General features: G+C 44.3%; 1 protein-coding gene across 7 annotated transcripts in view; it reads right to left on the reverse strand.

Moving 5' to 3' along the window:
* Positions 1-22720, reverse strand: part of ITSN2 (intersectin 2) — a 76289-nt gene that overhangs the window by 45109 nt on the left and 8460 nt on the right. For all 7 annotated transcript variants that reach the window (XM_080997338.1, XM_080997342.1, XM_080997337.1 and 4 more), the window contains exons 3-13: positions 18727-18819; positions 15884-15947; positions 11709-11872; positions 10486-10680; positions 7590-7686; positions 7217-7359; positions 4797-4860; positions 3427-3564; positions 3250-3338; positions 2133-2395; positions 1279-1428 (exon numbers count right to left, since the gene is read on the reverse strand). In XM_080997338.1, coding sequence (XP_080853464.1) covers positions 1279-1428; positions 2133-2395; positions 3250-3338; positions 3427-3564; positions 4797-4860; positions 7217-7359; positions 7590-7686; positions 10486-10680; positions 11709-11872; positions 15884-15947; positions 18727-18819 — 1460 coding nt within the window. The remainder of the gene's footprint in view (positions 1-1278; positions 1429-2132; positions 2396-3249; positions 3339-3426; positions 3565-4796; positions 4861-7216; positions 7360-7589; positions 7687-10485; positions 10681-11708; positions 11873-15883; positions 15948-18726; positions 18820-22720) is intronic.

Below are 22720 nucleotides of genomic sequence, written 5' to 3' on the forward strand. Positions count from 1 at the left end.
ACAGATTAGAGAACTGGGCCAAAACAAACAAGATGAATTTTAACAGGGAGAAATGTAAAGTATTGCACTTGGGCAAAAAAAATGAGAGGCACAAATACAAGATGGGGGACACCTCGCTTGAGAGCAGTACATGTGAAAAGGATCTAGGAGTCTTGGATGACCACAAACTTTATATGAGCCAACAGTGTGACGCGGCAGCTAAAAAAGCCAATGCAATTCTGGGCTGCATCAATAGGAGTATAGCATCTAGATCAAGGGAAGTAATAGTGCCACTGTATTCTGCTCTGGTCAGACCTCACCTGGAGTACTGTGTCCAGTTCTGGGCACCACAGTTCAAGAAGGACATTGACAAACTGGAACGTGTCCAGAGGAGGGCAACCAAAATGGTCAAAGGCCTGGAAACGATGCCTTATGAGGAACGGCTAAGAGAGCTGGGCATGTTTAGCCTGGAGAAGAGGAGGTTAAGGGGTGATATGATAGCCATGTTCCAATATATAAAAGGATGTCACATAGAGGAGGGAGAAAGGTTGTTTTCTGCTGCTCCAGAGAAGCGGACACGGAGCAATGGATCCAAACTACAAGAAAGAAGATTCCACCTAAACATTAGGAAGAACTTCCTGACAGTAAGAGCTGTTCGACAGTGGAATTTGCTGCCAAGGAGTGTGGTGGAGTCTCCTTCTTTGGAGGTCTTTAAGCAGAGGCTTGACAACCATATGTCAGGAGTGCTCTGATGGTGTTTCCTGCTTGGCAGGGGGTTGGACTCGATGGCCCTTGTGGTCTCTTCCAACTCTATGATTCTATGATTCTATGAAAACATGCCTCTAATATACAGAGTATCAGCTAATCACTACCCCTAAAACAGAAAGTTAGTCAAAACCAATTAACAAGAATTTTTAAGATAAAATATTATACAAGCTGGAAGATACTCTCAGGGTCAATAGCCACTGAAGAAGTATGCATGCACATGAAAGCTTATACCCAGAACAAACTTAGTTGGTCTCTAAGGTGCTACTGGACAATTTTTAAATGTTTTATTTTGACTGCGTCAGACCAACACGGCCACCTACCAGAATACAGAAAGATGTTTGAAAAGACAATGTGTTGTTGTTTGGGTGAGCCCGGGGGATGTCCCCCAGGTGCTGCTGGCTTGGAATGCCCATCCCACCTGACCCCCCCCCCAGGTTGGCTGGAGCTGCCAGTCCAAGAGCATCTGCAGGAGCTGTGTTCCCTACGCCTGCCAGTGGAGTTCCCTATGTCCTTTGCAGTGCTGTGACTCACCAAGGCATCTAGCTCAAGACTGAGGCTCTTCTTCTTAGAGGCCAGTTTGACAATTTCTTCTTGTTCTCGATTACGCTGATTAAGAAGATCCTGACGCCGAATCCTCTCCCACTCCAGACGCCGTTGGCGCTCAAGCTCCTGCTTTGCTGCCTGCAGATAAAATAACCACTAAATGTTCAGTTCTTTCAAAAGTGCTAAAGGGCAATGAATTATGGAGAACGTGCATTTCAACTTCTTTAAAGGGGGAGCCTCTGGTCTGAAGACAAACATTTATCCTACCTTTCCATAGCCGCCCACTTGGTGCTATTGCACTGGCAATGCCATACATGAGGCCCTCGCTTCTCCAAGCCCAGGGGAAGGGGCCCATGCCATGAGGGTCCTGGTTCTGCTGCAGCAGGTTGCATGTACTCCTTCCTCTGGGCCTCACATTCAGGGCTTCCCTGATTACCAGCATCCTTCTCAGCATGAGGAACTCAGCCTCGCCCCTTAGCTGGTGACACTACAGCCTCGGACTTCCTGTCGAGGTCACTGCTGGACTTGGGACTGCCTACCTGGACAGGGTTGCTAGCGCATGCACGACGCTGCAATTCTGTGTGACAGACACCTGGCAGGCACTTTCTGGAGGTGCTTAGGCAATGCCCTGAAAGGGCCTTCACCTCAATGGAGAACTGGCTGCTTGAGGCTGAGCTTTGGCTGCCCCCAGACACAGCTGGGGCTCTTGGGTTTGGTGTCATCTTTAGGGACAAGTGGGTTTCAGCATGGTGGAAAAAGAATGCTTAAGTGAAGATCACTAAACAGCAATAAACGGAAAAGATATTCCTTTGCAGATTAAAAATAGCAATTAGCAGAACAACCTCCCGCCTTTCAATTTCTTTCTTTCTTTCTTCCTCCTTCCGTTTCTCCATCTCCCGCTGTTTTTCCAAGTGCCTTTCCAGTTCAAGTTGTTTCTTTCGCTCCTGATCCTGCCGTTCCCTCTCTCTTCGCTCCTTTTCTTCTCTTTCCCTCTGAGCCTTACGCTCCGCCTCTCTCTGCTGCTGCTCCAACAACACCTGGCGGCGTTTCTCTAGCTCCATGTTGCCTCTCTCATAGTTTGCTTTCCTCTTGTCCTCAAATGTAACTAGATTAAAGAATAGTAAATGGCATCAGAGTGCAAAAATTGATCTAATGCAGGTTCATTTCTAAAACAAGGACAGTACAGTGGTACCTCGGGTTAAGTACTTTATTCGTTCCAGATGTCCATTCTTAACCTGAAACTGTTCTTAACCTGAAGCACCACTTTAGCTAATGGGGCCTCCTGCTGCCGCTGCGCTGCCGTGGTGCAATTTCTGTTCTCATCCTGAAGCAAAGTTCTTAACCTGAGGTACTATTTCTGGGTTAGCGGAGTCTGTAACCTGAAGCGTATGTAACCTGAAGCGTATGTAACCCGAGGTACCACTGTAGTATGAAACACGGAGGTAGATAACACTCAAGTAAAATCACTGACAAATGGAAAAGCATTTGTTATATGTACAGGGCTTTGATACTGAAGTGATTCAAAAAGGAAATTAAGTAAATAACCGTAGTTTTGGGTTTCTTCATCTTGCCTGTTGCTTTCATAGTCCCATGTTTCTCAAACTTGAGTCCCCATCATCCCTGACCACTGGTCTTGTCAGCCAGGGATGATGAGAGTTGCAGTCCAACAACAGCTGGGGGATCAAGTCATAGAAACACTGCCACAGTCCAACCACTTTGACGCCACATAGCCCAATGTACTGCTGCTTTTCGGTCTTGACAACGTACCACTGCTACTGTAAACAATGTATACGTGAGTCCTACAATTGTTATTAAGTGCTCAAATGGCGTCTATGAAGCAAATTGAAGTCAGGCACACATAATATCTGAAATATGGGGTAAAACAACGTTTCTTTCAGTTCTAACGCCTTTTTAAAGTCAACTTTGCACTCTTAACATAAAAAAGAACCCCACTGTTACCTGGAAGTTTTTGGGGAGGTTCTTCTTCCTGCATTATTTTCTGGTATGTTGGCAGAACACAATCAGTATTTTCAGCACATTTTCCACTTCTAGAGAGAAGAAACAGGGATTTTTTTTAAAGGACATCTTTTCCATTTATTATACAATTTTAATAACATACCATCTTGTGTTATGCACCTCATAGAAGGTGGCACTAACTCCGGAGGCAGAGTTAGTGGGAGAGGCTGCCCAGCTTTGGCCATATCAGTCAGATGCATGGCTAGTATGAATTCCTCTGCTTTCAGCTGCCCATTGCCATCAACGTCAGCAAGTGACCTAGGAAGACAAACAATTGCAGTAGAAGAACTGAGGAAATATGAAACAGCAATCTCATTGTTTCAATGCAACATCTTCAAGATACCTCTTACTAACTTGAACAATTCTGAAAAAGAAAATACCCACAAAAGCACATTTGAAACATAATTGGGCCTGCATGGCAGTTTCCCCCCAAATCATGCTCACTTGCCTCATACTCGAATTCACATGTGACATGGGGTGAGGGGAAAGTTGAGGCTCCAACGAAGAGTCTCGAAATGGGCTCCCAACTCTGAACTGGCAAGCAGCTGACTGACAGTGAGAGCAAGCCCACTGGGACTGTCTGTGCAGCTGAGGTGGAGCTCAAAGTCAGGTGACAGGCGTTGGTTCCAAGTTCTGTGAGATTGGTTGTGCCACTGAGTTCCCCACGTGGGACTCCTTGGTGCAGCTGATCCTTGAAGGGCTTTGCAAAGGCCCCTATGCAGCACTCTGTAAAGATGGTACTCTATGGTACTCCAAAGCACTGTGCAAGGTTGTTCACAAGTCCTGTGTGGTGCACTGACAACTGTGAGAAGGTCTACATGCCCCAATTCTTGATGTCAGGTGAGGAGTGAGAGCATCCTGTGGTCAAGTCTAGCCCCATCCTTGTTCTAAACCCATACATTGTTAATGTTTTGATGTTTAATGCATTGAAGGATATTAATTTGGAGTCCAGCTGATTTTAACTGGAGAATTAAACACCCGTTTTAATTCTCCCAGAGGCACGTGGTGTGAAGTAGTAGGACAGGGGTCTTCAAACCACGGTACACAGGCCAGATCTGGCCCACTAGACTCATAAATCCGGCCTGCGGACCCTGCCAGCCACTCAGTCAGTCACCGCACGCTGAGGTAAACCTGACGCGGCGAGGCATTTCCTTGGAAAGAAGCCGCGGACGCCTCACCTTGCGGGGACTGACTGAGTGGGTGACGACGCTTCTGTGGCTTCCGATTGGCTGCAGGAAGCTCATGCAGCCTTTCAGAGTCCCCACGCCACTGCAACCTTTCATTGGTAGAGCCGCTGCAACCACTTTTAATTAAAGATAATTTTTTTAAAAAGAAATTAAACAGATATAATCTCAACACCAGAATTCTGCAATTCAAGAATAAGCATAAAATAAAAAAAGTACAGTATTAAATATGCAATGTAGTTAACATATTATTAACATTGAGCAGCACAAAACATCAAAGTCTTATCAATTTATGTGTGGACTTACCAAATAGTAGCTAACTGTGTCTGGGAAAGGTTTGATTGCAGAAGAATATTTTTTGCCTGAAACCCTGAGTGAATCAAAGATGAAAAGTATGTTAATATATAAGTCAAGTATGTTAATATATAATTCTAATTGCACTCAAGAACCAGTGATATTTTTTACCATCTACAGGCCAGGGCTCACCCACACTTTTCTTTGTCCTGTGATTTATTCTGTTTGGACTGTGATTTCTAGACATGGGTCTGAGAGGTTTTTCTTTTGTTCCGCACTTTCCCAGATGAAAACTTGCTTATTACTGCTGGATTGGAACAAATGTCAGTCTGCAGAAAACCTGATTGGCATTTGCTCTGATTCAGCCGTGAACAGCAGGGTTTCCCGGGAAAGGGATGGAACAAAGGAGAAACCTCTCAGACCCGTGCCTACAAGCCACAGACCAAGTGGAATAAATCACAGGACAAAGGGAAATGTGGATGGGCCCTCGTTTGGTTTTACTCGAAATATAATTTGAAAAGTCTTAGTCTGTATTATAATAATTTAAGGTCTCAAATATATAAATTAAATGTACAAGGCAAACATGTACATAAATACATAAACCACATGTCTGAAACAGTACAGGAAGACCGTCCTGAAACCATTTTGACTCTCCCAAACTGACCAAATGTTTCTCTGCAAGGAGGAAGGAAATGAAAAAGCCTCCTTTTGTGTCAGGGAAGAGTTAGAAGTTTCCAGTTTCTCAGAGGGAGAAAGCATTCCCCAAGGGGGGAGGGAGAGCAGTGAATCTAACAGAAGGGAGCAAGAGGAACAACAGGGAGGGACCGGCTGTTCACAGGAAAGGCAAGGGTTCAGTTCTAGCTCAGATTCGGAGGAGGGGAGATACAGGCCAGCTCTAGCCAGGAGGTTAGAAAAAAGAGCAGGAAAGTGAAGGGAAGGGTGCCTTCGACATTTTGAGAGTGGCTGGTCACGGAGAAGCAGAGCTCAGAAGGTATCTGAAATAAGTGACTCTGAGGAATAATAGTTAAGAACCGTTTATAAGATTGATTTGTTAATACACAATAAAAAGTTTTATAAAAGAACAAGAAGCGTTTGTGTGGTGATCTGAAGAGGACAACGACCAGGCCTGACATCGTGGTCTCTGTGCTCACAAATCCTGCCTTTAGGGCACATTTAAGGTGTGAATAGGGTGAGCCTGTGACCTGGATTCAGGAATTACTGTATATAAGACGCACCAGACCACAAGACGCACCTAGTTTTTGGAGGAGGAAAACAAGAAAAAAAATATTCTGAATCTCAGAAGCCAGAACAGCAAGAGGGATCGCTGCGCAGTGAAAGCAGCAATCCCTCTTGCTGTTCTGGCTTCTGGGATAGCTGCGCAGCCTGCATTTGCTCCATAAGACGCACACACGTTTCCCCTTACTTTTCAGGAGGGAAAAAGTGAGTCTTATAGAGCAAAAAATATGGTAAATAGTTATAATAACATAAAGGTAAAGGTACCCCTGACCATTAGGTCCAGTCGTGGACAACTCTGGGGTTGCAGCGCTCACCTTGCTTTACTGGCCGAGGGAGCCGGCGTACAGCTTCTGGGTCATGTGGCCAGCATGACTAAGCCGCTTCTGGCGAACCAGAGCAGCGCACGGAAATGCAGTTTACCTTCCCGACGGTACCTATTTATTTACTTGCACTTTGACATGCTTTTGAACTGCTAGGTTGGCAGGAGTATAATAACATAAGAGTAGCCGAAACTCAGATAATGCAATCAGGTAACTTGCCAGCCAGGAGATAAACAACACACTCAGGATTCTGTTTTAGACTGCCCCCTGTGATGTAGGTATGATGTATTGGGGTGGTGGTCCTGGGCTACACCCCTTCTATGATGTATGTATGATGTTTCTGGGGTTGGTCTGGAGTTTGAGGGTGAGCAATTTTACAAGTCTATATAAGGACAGGCACACCTTGGTTCTGGGTCCTCCTCCTTTCCTGCATGTGAGGGGAGCACCCTGTTGCAACAGCTTTAATAAAGATCAGGTTTACTAGCTGCTTTGCTTCTCAATTTTCTCTGGTTGGCCTCTGTTATTTTCTCCTACCGATGGAGAACCTACAAAGGACTCTATAAGGGCTCTTGTGTACCCCATAAGGGAATAAGGGCAGATTTTGTTTACACCACCTGCAAGGATACACTTATTTATAAAAATCTTCAAACATGCAAGTGCAGTTAAATATTACATTTATACTGGGATTTCATTTTCTTATATAGGAAAATTATTCAATTAATTATAAACTTAATCTTCAATTGCAATCCCTTTCCTTTAAAAAGAAATCCCCCTTAGAACATACTGCATTATGAACAGGAAGAAATATTTTTGTCAATTAACTCATGAATCACTCATTAATCTTTGCAAGCTTAAATATAATACTGTAATACTAACCTGACAGGTATCCACTCATCCCTTTATCAAGGCTATTAAACTTCTGCCTGTATTTTAATCTGGAAGCCTGAGGAACTGCCCAGTCTGAAAATCCAATCTTTGGTGAATTCCCAGTTAGTGAGGTAGTAGAAGAAGAATTTGAACTGCAATATGAAAAGAAGATCACATTTGCAAGAAATCTGGTATTATATAAATATATGTTCAAATTGGAACATTGTTCCTATGCAGCAACAGTTTATGTGAATAAATGACTTCTGTCTTTCCAAGTACTCACTTTTGTGGGGAACCAGATAGATTGCAAAGACCACCCAAAGAGATCTTGAAAAAAACAGAAACTTGCTATTGAGACATAAATCTGCCTGAAGATCCCTACCTACTAGAGCCAAGATCTATCAGGGACTGTGTCTTCTGGATGTTGGCACCACCAAATCCGCCCATCATGGGACTGTATGAACTAAAGTGAGGTAAAGCTGAAACAAGAGAAAAGCACATAGTCCACAATGCAAGGCAAAAGTATCTCCATGGAACACTTGGGCACCAACCTGACTCCATACCAAAAACTTTAAAAATTATTACTATTTGGATGAAAATTTTCAGTAGAGAAATAAAGTAAAAAAGTGAGGAAAAGTGAACATGAACCAAAACCAAGAAACAAACTGAGAGAAAATTACTTGAAAGTATATATAAATGTATAAAAGTATTACAATTATTCTAACGAGTATAGACTTATTAAAAAGTCAATATGCTTTTTATAAACACATTCCAAATATCAGTCCAAATGTATTCCAAATATCGTTACCGTATTTTTCACCCTATAGGACGCACTTTTTCCCCTCCAAAAATGAAGGGGAAATGTGTGTGCGTCCTATGGGGCGAATGCAGGCTTTCGCTGAAGCCTGGAGAGCGAGAGGGGTCGGTGCTCACCGACCCCCCTTGCTCTCCAGGCTTCAGGAAGCTATCCGCTAGCCATGGGAGACCCAGCTCTCCCAGGGCTAGAGGAGAGCTTGCCTGCACCCAGAAGCTTGGGGCGTGCTGAGCTCAGCACGCCCCAAGCTTCGGGATTAGCGCAGCGCTCCGCTAGCCGTGGGAGTACCGCGCGGCTCTCCCATGGCTGGCGGAGACCTTGCCGGCACCCAGAAGCTTGGGGCGTGCTGAGTTCCGCACGCCCCAAGCTTCGGGATTAGCGCAGCGCACCGGGGGGGGGGGATTTTCCCCCCTTTATTTCCCCCCAAAAAAACTAGGTGCGTCCTATGGGCCGGTGCGTCCTATGGGGCAAAAAATACGGTATATTTATCCATACCCAATTTGTTTCTATCTTACAAGTGTAGTCCTATCTTCTATGCATTGTTCAAAGGGGGCCATGGTATTATCCTTCCAGCATATTATTAAACATTTGTGCCCATAACTCTTTCAACTCATTTTTCAAATAGTTCTGTCTTTTATTTTTAAGCTTGTTTTCATAAGTACATCATTTGGAAATCCATTTCTGACCAAAGTGGTGACCCCTTTTGCACTGGTTGCATTTCCGGCAAGAAAAACCCACCCCACCCAGTCTTTCTATTATAATTATTTATCCTGTTCAATTTAATGGGTCTCTTGTAGATAAGCTACGTCAGCCTGCAATCACAGAATAATAGAATTGTAGAGTTGGAAAGGACCACAAGGGTCATCTAGTCCAACCCCGTACAAAGCAGGAATCTTTGCTCAAGGTGGAGCTTGAACTCATGACCCTGAAATTAAGAGTCTCATGCTCTACCAACTGAGCTCAACTATGTCAAAATTAGCTTTTGCTTCTTGGATTATCAGTTTTGACCCCTTTATGAACGTTCTTCCATTCATCCGTTTAATTGACTGTATAAACCAAAATTCAATTTCTCCCCTGTATTAAAATATACAATATAATGCCTAGAATTTCTAACAAATTCAGAAATTACACAAACACTAAGCTTAACTGTCAGGTGCTGGTGGTGGTTGCTCGTGAGTAACCAGGCAGGACTCTGACCTGACTTTTACAGGTTTTATTGGTGCAAACTATTTACAGTGCAAAGCCCCAAAGTTCATGTCCGTCTTAGTCGCTTGCAGATTCCGGGAGTGCCCCCTTCTGGTTTCTCCCCCAGCATAAGAACTTACACACCCCAAATCTCCACCTCCCCTCCGTATGTTTCACCCCTCTGCACAAGCAGGGTGCAGGAAGTGTCGTGTGTGCCTCCTGGACAGCCGGGCTAGGTGAGGCACTTGGGCTCTCCGTAGCATCTTTGAGCCCTCCCTTCACCAGCTACTCCCCTCCCCCTCTGGTCCACTGGAGGTGGGGCTTTCTCCACTGCCAGGCGAGGAGCTGCTTCTCAGAAGCGCAGGAGGCTCTCTGTATCCCCCTGCCTCCCTCCCCCGTTCTGATGGCAGTCTCCTGACATTAACTTATTAGATCTATGCACACTATATTTCCCAGATTAAAAATAAGCCTTAAGTAAATCATAAGAATTATTTTAAACTGTGCTTATGTGAGTGGAAAAAATGGATAAATAAAAATAGAACAAAACTTTTTTTAAAAAAAACAAAGTGCAAAACACAAAGCTCAAAAATTAAGTGGGTAAATGAGCAAACAAAGAAGAAAAATAAAAACTAATGAAAAAGAAAAAAGCAAAAGAATAAAAAATTGACTCCATACCACAAACCTGACGAGCTTTGAGAACTAGTCTGACTACAACACCCTAATAATTTATGCTAATTTATAGCCCAATTCTATTTTTTCATTTTCTTCAATACATTCTCTACAGGCAGCACCAAGTTGTGTAACTTTCCCACCATGATTTGGCAGGGCCCTTCTTTAATAACAGTGAGCCTCAGAGGCTGAGAAGGAGGACTTATGAGGTAAGGGGGTGCTTAACCATCTCCCTTCCTGACGTTTGTCCCCTCAAAACTAATCTCCTCCTCTTTTCCCCATGAACAAGGAAATAGCTTTCATGGATTAGTGACCTTGAGTAGGAAAACAGTATAAGGGAAAAGGCTGAGTACCACCTCCATCTTGCTCTCCATAGCAACATCCAAATTTTCATTAAAACAACAAAATATTTGGCGCGGGGCATCATGCATACAATATTTCCAGTGGAAAGTGGCTAGCGTAGCAAGAAGAAGGAATTTAAGGTGGAAAAATCATCAGTTTAGTATTTGCTAGGAGGAGATTTTGCATTCAGAATCAAGGCATTGGCCAACATCCAACTCAGATTGTCCAGACTGGAAGTATGCCTCTTGTCGGACATGATGATACTTACTTGAAGAGTACGGTAGTGGCTGGAGGAGGCTGGTTGTTCCATTTGGCAATGCAGGTGTGCTGGTGGAAGGCAGCAGAGGAGCAGAAATAATCAGGGGGGGGATGGACGTTACAGAAGCAAAAGAGGACATTGGAGCTAAAGGTGCCATTGTAGGAACAGATGCTGGAATAGACAGGTTTGGCATACTGCCCATGCCTAGAAGAGAAACCAAGTTGTTAGTGATAGCCATATAGCTGTGAACAGCCAGGAATTGGGGAGACATGACTCACTTTTACTAGAGAGATCTACACCAGGGTTTCCCAAATTTGTGTCTCCAGCTGTTTTTGGACTGCAGCTCCCATCATCTCTGACCATGGGTCCTACGAGCTAGGGAGGATGAGAGTTGTAGTCCAAAAACAGCTGCAAACCCAAGTTTGGGAAACCCTGAGCTACAAAAACTAGTTTTAGATAAGAGGTCTATGCTTACACATAAGTTTGCTTCATTCGAGCAGTTATACAGCCAAGGTTTTCTCCCTAATAACACATCCCAGTTGCCACAGGCTTCAGAAAAAAAGAACAAGCAATATGCTCCAAGTACTTGCTTAAAGCAATAGATGTCTAATATATAGTTACGATTAGAGGAAGAGAATAATTTGTTCAATGGCATCCACTTTCGGCACATTGAAAGGTTTGCCTTAAAAAAGTAGGGTTGTTTTTTGTAAACCCACTTAGAACAGCAGACCAATGCAGCAGGCAGCAGTTATGAGTTGCTCTGTGGTCTCTGCAGCCACAGCAGGCACTGCAATTCTCCAGTGGCTTGCCTTCACCCCCCGAGGCACACTCCATTGTCTCTCGAGACAGACAGGTGCCAACAACATATCACAAACTGCTTTCAAAACTCACCCTACTTTTTAAAGGATCGTGCCATATGGCAAGCATGGTTGCACTTTGAAACATGCAAGTTCTAACCCCTTTCCAGCACATAGAATTAGCTGCACTATTTCTGAGGCCCATCCTTATTATGCCATCAGAGCACAGGAGAATCATCTCAAAAGTACTCATTATTCATTTTTATGACAAAAATATTTGATAATATTTAGCTATATTTTCTGTACATATCTTTAACATCATGATCTATTGTCTAATGAGAACAGATTTGAACATAGCTATTTATTTATCAATAATAATTTAAGAGGGGCAGTCTTTCTCCAAACACCTGTACATTGATTCATATTCATGATTACCAAAACGAGCAGAAATCAAGGGAGAGAATGCTGGAGGTTGCTTCATCATTGGAGGGAGAACCACGGGCAAAGGCTGGCCTTGTAGCTTTAGTTTGATGAGTTTCATTGCTATAGAAAACTCTTGCTGATCCATTTTCCCATCCTTGTTCAGGTCTGAAAGTGCCCTTAAAAACAACAATACAACAATGTCTATATATTTGTATACGTTCTATAGTTCAGTAGCAGAAGACTATTTTCCTTGCCAATTACTCCTATTTGGCAGGGAGCTCTTAGTATTTCCACCCCCACCCCTGGGATAACTCTTCAGGAGCAGCATCTACTGGAAAGAAAGCAAGTTTGCTAGAGGCAAACCTATGAATTACCGAATTTTATCCTTCACCTAGGTTGGAGAGAGAGGTTACAACAGAGCAGAGAATGACAGAAATTGGGCAAGAGTAAAATAGGGACATTAATCACCTGAATTGCTCTATGCTCAAAAACTTCACTGCATCCTTTATATAGAAGTGGGATAGCACTTGGCTCAGAACATTAGGATTTATATTCCACCCTTTCATAGTAGAAACAGAGCCGAGAGTGGCCTACAGCAGTTTAAAAGTTCCAAAATATTTTTTAAAATGCTTACACAATAAACAGTAATGCAACTAACATATGCTGACAGAGTTTAAGTCTTCAACAGTTGCTTCTATTCAGAATCCCAAGAAGCAAAAACAATATAATCTGTTGTTTCATCCAGTTGTCAGAAAGAATTTTGCAAACAGAGTGATAAGAGCATAGATGCTGCATATTCGAGTAAGTGAGTACAGTGGAAGCTTGGGTTGCGAACGTGATCCATGCGGGATGCACGTTTTCAACCCACAGTGTTCGCAACCCGCAGCGGCGCGTATGTGCACATGCGGGTTGCGTTTCGGCGCTTCTGCGCATCCATGACCCCCGAAACCCGGAAGTAACCCATTCCGATACTTCCGGGTTTCGGCGGGTCCGTAACCAGAAAAAACGCAACCTGAAGCGTCTGTAACCCAGGGTATGACTGTAATAAAAAAGGCAGACCATATACCTAAAGCAATAAGGGTACTATGCACCACCCAAGGATCAGAAAATGCAACCATCATGGCAGGAAGCATGAAGACCTTGCTGCTTGTTTACAGTTTTTGTGTTTTTACTCCAAACTCAGTTAACAGCACATGGCACATTCAGAGGCTGCTAGCACCACAGATGCATTAAATTCAGTTTGTGCTCCAAAACATTAGTCTATTCTATCCTAATATTTTTGTCTTAGGACAGAAATTTAGATATACAGATCATGCCATTCAACATTTCTCTGACAAGAATAATACAGTTGTAAAGAACAACAATATTCGGTGGGGGGGGGGGGAACAGGAGCAAGACGGTTTGAGCATATTACACCAATCCTGGTCCAACTGAACTGGCTACAAATTAGTTTCCAGGCCCAATTCAAAGTGCTGGTTTTGACCTATAAGGCCTTAAACGGCTCAGAACCGCAATACCTCAAGGACCCCCTCTTTCCCCATGAACCTACTCGGACGCTGAGATCATCTTCTGATGCCCTTCTTTGTATGCCCCCTCCTTCTCTGCAGTAGCTCCCCGTCTGTGGAATGCTCTCCCCAGTTCACCTGGCACCTTCACTATACACCTTTAGACGCCAGGCAAAATGTTCCTTTCTAACCAGGCCTTTGCCTGACTTGATCTACATCCTATAACACTTTTTAAAATGCTGGCTCTTTTTGGGGGGGGGGGAGGGTTATTGGGTTATTGTTATTGTTTTAATTTCATGTATTTGATATGTTATGCGAACCGCCCTAAGACCTTCAGGTATAGGGCGGTATAGAAATTAATTAAAAAAATTAAAATTAAAAAAATAGGAACAAATCATATCCTTAAAAATCCTAAAAATCACTGCAACCCCCCCCCCCCATGGACATATGACCTGGGCTGCTGTGCGTAAGAGAAACCTGGTGGACAAGCGGCGGCAAGAACCGGCCCGTCTGCTTCATCCAACCAAGTCTCTCTTACACATGTCAGGTCAAGTCCTCCATCCACGATCAAGTCATGGATGGCAGTGATCTTATGAATCTTCAACCTGGCATTGCACAGCAGCACCTTAAGGTCATGTGTTGATTCCAGTATCCTTCCAGTCGAGACCAGACCCGGAGGCAGAGATAGCCTTCAAACAACAATTAAACCTGCCTCCTCGGGAATGATGTGGTCTGGTCTTAGCGTAACTCCTCCTCCTGCCTGTGATCACTGAGATCGGATTTCCCAGTGCATCGCACCCCCACCCCCCACCCTCAATCAAACCAGCCGCAGCCATTCTGTTGGCTGGGGCCCACTTCAAGGCAGCAACTGACCCATCAGCTAGAGCACTGATGGCGGAAAACTCATTCTGAATCGGACTGTACATGGGTTAGAGCTCAACATCAAGCCTACCAAGTGGCGATAGTGACGGCGAAGAAGACATTCTTCACCACCTCTGTTGCATATGCACTCTTTCAAGTGGTTCGCAATCTAATGGAACCACCTTCACCACTGGGGTCTGGTAAGGACTCCAAGATCTCCTGCAATGATTTTCCAAAGGTTTTGTAGATAAAGTTGCTCAGATTCAGAAAGAGGTAGACTCCACCATGGGAGCAGGGCTGGAACGGGAGACCCGCCCAATATGGCCAACTATTGCCCGGTCTCAAATCTTCCATTCTTGGGCAAGGTGATTGAGCGGGTGGTTGCTGAACAACTCCAAGCACACCTGGAGGATGCAGACCATTTGTATCCCTTCCAGTCGGGATTCAGGCCTCATCATGGGACTGAAGCTGCCTTGGTCGCGCTGGTCGATGATCTCTGGTGGGCTAGCAGCAAAGGTGAAAGCTATTACCTAGTTCTGCTGGATCTCTCAGTGGCCTTTGATACCATCAACCATCACATCCTTCTGGGCCATCTAGAGGAGCTGGTGGCACTGTTATACAGTGGTTCCGCTCCTCCCTCCTGGGCCGTGTCCAGAAAGTGGTATGGGGGAATGAGTGTTCGGACCCCTGGGCTCTCACTTGTGGGGTGCCTCCAGGTTCCGTCCTCTCCCCCATGCTTTTTAACATCTATATGAAGCTGCTGGGAGAGATCATCAGGGGGTTTGGGCTGGGTGTTCATCAGTATGCGCATGATACCTAGCTCTACCTCTCTTTTAAATCAGAACCAGCCTGGAGGCGGTTGGAGGATGGATGGTGGCTAACAGATTGAGGTTGAATCCTGACAAGACAGAAGTACTGTTTTGGGGGACAGAGGGCAGGCAGATTTGGGGGGACTCCTTGGTCTTGAGTGGGGTAACTGTGCCCCTGAAGGAGGAAGTGCGCAGTCTAGGAGTCATTTTGGACTCACAGCTGTCCATGGAGACGCAGGTCAATTCTGTGTCCAAGGCAGCTGTCTACAAGCTCCACCTAGTATGCAGGCTGAGACCCTACCTGCCCGCAGACTGTCTCGCCAGAGTGGTGCATGCTCTGGTTATCTCCCGCTTGGACTACTGCAATGTGCTCTACCTTTGAAGGTGACCCAGAAACAAACTAATCCAGAATGCGGCAGCTAGACTGGTGACTGGGAGTGGCGACCAAGACCATATAACACTGGTCCTGAAAGACCTATATTGGCTCCCAGTACATTTCCAAGCACAATTCAAAGTGTTAGTGCTGACCTTTAAAGCCTTAAACCACCTTGGCCCAGTATACCTGAAGGAGCATCTCCAACCCCAACGTTCTGCCCAGACACTGTGGTCCAGCTCTGAGGGCCTTCTGGAGGTTCCCTCACTGTGAGAAGCTAAGTTACAGGGAACCAGGCAGAGGGCAGCCGCCCTGTAGAACGCTCTCCCATCAGAAGTCAAGGAAATAAACAGCTACCTGAGTTTTAGAAGACATCTGAAGGCAGCTCTGTTTAGGGAAGCTTTTAATATTTCATGAATTAGGGAAGTTTTTTATTCTTGATGTTTTATTGTGTTTTTAATATTCTGTTGGGAGTTGCACAGAGTGGCTGGGGAGCCCTGGCCAGATGGGTGGGGTATAAGCAATAAATTATCATTATTATCATTATATAATCCTCATTAAACATATTCAGTAAAGATATAGACGTTTGTGCTATCAATATAACAATATTAAACGTATCTGCATGCATGCATGTATTACCATATTTCAGCCAAGACTGGAGACGGCAGACCCGACTGTAAAAAAAAGGTACGTGCCTGATCACCTATATGGAAAGAAAAAATGGGACAAGGTGAGTCATCATCATTAATACAATTCTCAACTTTCCATTGGTGATTTTTTCCTTAAAGGACTCATTAATATACTGGACCATGTTTTTAAAAGTTATCAAAGTGCTTCAACTATTTGACATCGCAAATGCAAAATTACTGAGTGGATTTAATGTTCTGATTCACAAATCAATCAATGAAAATTTTAACAATGAGAAAGAGCCATTATTAATTGGATATACCGTATTTTTCGCCCTATAGGACGCACATTTCCCTTCCAAAAATGAAGGGGAAATGTGTGTGCGTCCTATGGAGCGAATGCAGGCTTTCACTGAAGCCTGGAGAGCGAGAGGGGTTGGTGCGCACCGACCCCTCTCGCTCTCCAGGCTTCAGGAGAGCCCCAGCGCCAGCCCCGCAGGCTCGGGGGACAGCTGGGAGACGCAGCGCGTCTTCCTGCTGTCCCCGGACCTGATCTGAAGGCGGGCGGCGGGGAGAAGAGCACTTCTCCCTGCTGCCTGCCCCGCAAGCTCCGGGAACAGCTGGGAGGCGCAGCGCATCTCCCCGCTGTCCCCGGACCTGATCTGAAGGCGGGCGGCAGGGAGAAGAGCGCTTCTCCCTGCTGCCTGCCCCGCAAGCTCCGGGGACAGTTGGGAGGCGCAGCGCGTCTTCCTGCTGTCCCCGGACCTGATCTCAAGGCGGGCGGCAGGGAGAAGAGCGCTTCTCCCCGCTGCCTGCCCCGCAAGCTCCGGGGACAGCTGGGAGGCGCAGCGCATCTTCCCGCTGTCCCCAGACCTGGTCTGAAGGCGGACTGCGGGGAGAAGAGCGCTTCTCCCCGCTGCCGGCCCCACAAGCGCCTGGGGGGGAAATAATTTTTTTTCTCTTTATTTCCCCCCCAAAAAACTTGATGCATCCTATGGGCTGGTGCGTCCTATGGGGCGAAAAATACGGTATGTATTTGTAAACACCTATTCCGGCAGGAACATAGCACAGCTCCACTTCAGCCTGCTGAAATACCAGATTCCCTTTGCTCATCTGCTTCCAAAGTGACGGCTACTGCCATTAGGGCCCCGTGAAGACCCTGAGGGAACGATGAGGGCTACTGGTATCTATATCTAAGTGGTGAACATAGGAACAAACAATATCCTTGATCAGGGTCACCAACATTGGCCCATGGACACTATGTGCCTGAGAAGGGAAAGCAGACTCTGAGCTTTTATTTTATATATATATATATATATATATATATATATATATATATATGCTTCCTAGAAGGAAAGTTATGAAGCAAAATGTGCACGCACCCTTCTAAGTGACTTCTGGGGAAGGAGCCAGACCGGATGCTCCTGCCTATCAGTAGTTTTAGCCAATGAGTGCCAGAGCTGTGATTGATAGGTGAGATGCTTGGGCCCCCTGCTTCAAACTATGGAGGGGGCTGAAGCGCCTTGCCCCATATACCCCTATACACCCCCCCCCACACACAGTGCAACCAAGTAAAATAAACATACACAGTTTTACAAAAATATGAATACAATCTAAGCATATCCAATTTTATATAAAGTCCAGACTAAAACAAGTGAAAATGCATAAAGCTAATAAAAATTAGTACTTTCTAATCAAACACATAAATCACATAACAGAAGCAATCTTACATACAATTTTCCAAAAATCAATAAAAGGCTGTCATGATTCTCCAATTTTAGGTTTAATTGCCTGCCAAGTGAGGCAAACCTTCCCTATTGAACTCCCCAGGCAGAGAAGCAATATGAATGGTCTCTCCAGGTAGCATACAGGGGCCAATTATCCACATTCCTTGAGTTATCTGTATACCACCCTTGCTTGAAAGAATGGTGGAGAGGATTGGGTTGACTGGAAGAACATGGGGAATGAAAGGCATGCATCTGAGGATGGAGACACACCCAGAGCCAGGCCTCCTTCCAAGCACCAACTCCCTTCTGAACAGACTAGACTCTTTACCTCTTTAAACTAAGGTGAAAAGCTCATAATAACAATAATAATAATAATAATAAATTATTATTTAAACCCTGCCCATCTGGCTGAGTTTCCCCAGCCACTCTGGGCAGCTCCCAATCGAGTGTTAAAAACAATACAGCATTAAATATTAAAAACTTCCCTAAACAGGGCTGCCTTCCGATGTCTTTTAAAGATAGGATAGCTGCTTATTTCCTTCACATCTGAAGGGAGGGCGTTCCACAGGGCGGGTGCCACTACTGAGAAGGCCCTCTGCCTGGTTCCGTATAACTTTGCTTCTCATAGCGAGGGAACCGCCAGAAGGCCCTCGGCGCTGGATCTCAGTGTCTGGGCTGAACGATGGGGGTGGAGATGCTCCTTCAGGTATACAGGCAAGGCCCTCTCAGCACATTGGCTCCAGATGCCTGGAGATGCTCGTTCACGGGAACTTGGGCAGTCCTGCGAGTTCTCATGAGAGCATCTCAGAGCCCGTGCACTGAATAGGCCTACCCCAAGCAAGGTGGGGAACTTGCGGAGTGAGGTTCACTCCGGGCACCAGCTGATGGTAGAAGACCAAGTTCCAAGGAGGCGGCTTGAATATGCACCTTTTTGTATACACTGAACTCTTGGAACAGAGTCCCCACGTAAGGTGTGGCCGTCCTGTACTTGTAAATGCTATCAATCTGGAGGAACCCCTTGCTTCCTTCAAGAGGCATTTTATGCCAATTTTCAACTGAGAGCAAATTCATGATTTAAATCTTCAGATTATAATGAGGAAGGCAATTCACTGCAGAAGCACACACCAACCTGTGACATATCCCCCAACTGGTTTAAGGCTGTCAAACTGCTTGTCATACTTCATTCTCTCTTCCAAGGTGATGGCCCAAATGTTTGAGCCTCCTGAAAGCAAAAGGGAATGCTTTTTTAAAAAGTAGTTTTAAATGGGTATAGTCAACTGGGGGAAAATGAACCTTTATTTCCTAAGTGATAATATTAACTCACGAGTTTTTAACACACTTTACCCTCACCAGTTTGGCAGGAATGCTTTTATGATTCATGGTATCTTGTTCCCTAGATGCACAATTATTTGCTGACTGTTATTCTCTCAAGGTTTTTTCCAGCTTTAACACAATTATATGGACTTTACAGCATTAGCGGGCATGCTTTCACCATGTTGACTTTTCAGTTAAACATTATTTACGTATGATCTACGTATGCTCAAACACCATCCTAAAAATCCCTACCATTCAAATGATTTTTGGAAGACAGTTACTCTTATCTCATTTTCTTCTCCTTTTTCTCCTCTCTCTCTCTCTCTCTTTCTCAAGATCATGAATTTAGAACAAGAAGTGTTTCAGTATTTTATTTATTTCTTGCCCAATCCTACCATTCCAAATAGGCACTAGCTATCAGCTCATGACCTTATAAATCGGGCTGCAACGTGATTGAAATGTATAAGCATGCTTGTTTTCTCCTGCTCTGGAGGATAGGACTCAAACCAATGGCTTCAAGTTGCAAGAAAGGAGATTCCGACTAAACATTTGGAAAAACTTTCTGACAGTAAGAGCTGTTCTACAGTGGAAGAGACTCCCACGAGAGGTGGTGGACTCTCCTTCCTTGGAGGATTTTAAGCAGAGGTTGGATGGCCATCTATCATGGATGCTTTAGCTGAGATTCCTGCATTGCAGGGGGTTGGACTAGATCAAGGGTCAGCAAACTTTTTCAGCATGGGGCCGGTCCACTGTCCCTCAGATCTTGTGCGGGGCCGGACTATATTTTGAAAGAAAAAAAATGAACCAATTCCTATGCCCTACAAATAACCCAGAGATGCATTTTAAATAAAAGGACACATTCTACTCATGTAAAAACACTGATTCCCAGACCGTCCACGGGCCGGATTGAGAAGGCGATTGGGCCAGATCCGGCCCCCAGGCCTTAGTTTGCCTACCCATGGACCAGATGATGCTTGGGATACCTTCCAACCCATAATGATTCTAAAAGCACAATCCTAACAATGTGTACTCAGCAGTAAATCCTAGTGAATTCAATTTACTCCCAGGTAGATGGGATTAGGATTGAAGCCTTAGGCTATTAAAATTTACAGTGGTACCTTGGTTTTTGGACATCTCCATTGCCAAATGTTTTGTTTTTCAAACGCCGAAAACCCAGAAGTAAATGCTTCCATTTTCGAATGCACCTCGGAAGTCAAATGGCTTCCACTGCGTCTATCTGTTATTTTACAATTTTCTCTATTGAATTGGTAGCCCGTCCTTTGCGCCTCAGTTTTCAATTGTTTTGGAAGTCCAACGCTCTTCCAGAACAGATTACGTTCAAAAACCTAGGTACCATTGTATTGATTAAACTTGCATTTACGCTGTGGCAGCATTTCTGTCACAAGAAGCATACCGACTTTAGCTTTTGGTGATGCAACACATGTGTCAGAGCAGTCATCATCTTAGAAGAGACCTTCCTTTCATATCTGTGTGAGAAGGAAGAATGCTTCTAAAATGGTGCTGTCATCTTCATTGCTTAAGATAATATTAACAATAAACATTATTTTTTGAAGATCTGATTTACTGTGTGCACAATTTTTAGTCTTTTTTAAAAAAAATAATAATCTGAACATAAACTAGCAGTGGGTGGCTGTTCTTTAAAAGCCACTGCCACCTTAGACTGCATCAACAGAAGCCTTGTTCCCAGATTGAAGGTGGGAGCTCCCAGCCTGGAGGCCAAATGGAGCTCCCCACCCGCAGCCCCTCCTTCTCCCAGCCTCCAGGACTCTCCACAGGCCACTTCTCTCGTGGGCCCTGATCCATGTTCATGCTGAACTGTGGTTGCACCTCTAGCTTGCCTAGAGGGAGAGATGCAGAAAGCTCTGACTTCTGTGTGGCTGGAATGCTGCATACCCTACAAGGTTAAGAGCCACATCTATTCATGGTTTACACAAAGATAAAACAGCAAAATAAAGAAAAATGTACAAACCTACTTTAAGAGGTACAGAAGTTAAAATATTAAAACAGATTAAAATTGCCTTGGCTTTCTGAGCATCTGGGTAGACATGTCTAATCAATAATGTTTTTAGCAGGCAGTGAAAAAAATACAGTGACGTTATCACAGAGCTTTTTAAATTTCTGAAGTGTTGCAGTTCATGCTCTCTGTTGCTCCAGAAGCCAGGACAAGAACCAATGGGTAGAAGTTGCAGAGAAGCCAATTTCAGCTGCAAATTATGAGAAACTTCCTAAGATAAAGAGCTGCTGGACAGTAGAACAGAGTGCCTTGGGAAGTAGTCAACTCCCTTTCACTGTGAGTATTTAGAAGAGGCTGGACAGCCACCAGTCAGGGATGCTGTAGTTGTATCCTGCACTGGGTTGAATTAGATCATCTCTAAAGTCCCTTCCAATTCTAAGACTGATCAAACTAATTAATGCTGCAATTATCTCTAATTTAGTACCAGCCTGACACATCCTTAAGGCCACATCTGCTAGACCAAAGCTTCACTTCAGGAAGGACTACTTCAAATGAAGAGAAATGGCTGAGTAGGGGAAGAAGTGTAAGATTTTGAGTGTGTCCACCTTACACAAGCTTCTACTGTTCATATCAGCTGCTCAATCACCATATTCTAGGAGAAAAGTACTCTGGCCATTCTGTATCAGTTGCTCTCTTTTTCCTTCACCAAAGGGATAGGATAGGGTCACCCCCTTTTTCTGTCATGGTCCTTGTGCCTTTAACAGGAATACATCAGAAAGACAGACTTCCCTGCCATCGTGACTTTAAGCCCAAGAAAGTTTTCTGTTGAATTTCTGCTGATTATGCAACCGTTAAAGACACATTGGCAGGAAAAAAGGAACCAACCCTTGTTCAGGAAGTGACAATGCCTCTGCGAGTTAGAATGGCCCAACATAATCTAATAACAAATTTCAGCCATTTCCTCCTGTGTGTGTCTCAACTGGTGTTTATGGTGAACCCATGTTCAGTACAGAAGCAGCAGCCAAGGCTCAGGGGCTCTCCACCCACCCAAGGTTCAGCGCCTGGCCTCTCCAGTGAAAATGACCCCTTGGGCAGAAGAGAGAGCATTGTGCAAGACCAAAGGTAGCCAAGACGGTGCCCCATGGGCATTGCTGGACTTCAACAACCATCATGCCTGACATACTGACCATGTTAATGGAGGCTGATGGGAGTTTTGGTCCAACATCCTGAGGATGTCCTGTTGGCTATCCTTAGGCTGGGAGATCAAGGATTTAACCTCATACAAGATCACTCTGCAGACTCATTACTTTTACACAGGTTGAGTTAATATCTAGTTGCAAGTCCTTTTTAAGTATTAAAAAAAGTATTAAAACTTCCTAAATCATTATTTAAAAGTGTTTTATTCAATCATAAAATAAAGACAGCCAATTATGCAAGCTTCAAAAGTGGTAATGGTCAGTGTGAAGAGATTAAGTATGCATGGAAAAACATGAGAATGTTTCACAAACTTCTGAGTTATTTAGAGAAACAAATTGCATGCTTTAATACTTCATGCAGTAAATGCAGCCTTGCAGCTAGCAGAATATTTTACACTGCTCACATGTGGGAAAACATTTGCATGAGGTAGCAATTTTTTTACTTATCCTCAAGCCTATCTTAACTTCTCTGTTCTAAATATCTGCAACAGTGAAATAAATTTAATTTTACCAGCTTCAAGGGTTTAATGAGCTTATCCTGAAATTCCATTTTTGGTTCTTACTGGACTTCCACAGCAAATTCAGCGGCTGTAAAACTATTTTCTTTCCTTCTACAAACAAAATCAAAAGGATGATAA

This window comes from Podarcis pityusensis, assembly GCF_964106645.2.
Source record: "Podarcis pityusensis genome assembly, chromosome: 3".
Classification (NCBI taxonomy): domain Eukaryota; kingdom Metazoa; phylum Chordata; class Lepidosauria; order Squamata; family Lacertidae; genus Podarcis; species Podarcis pityusensis.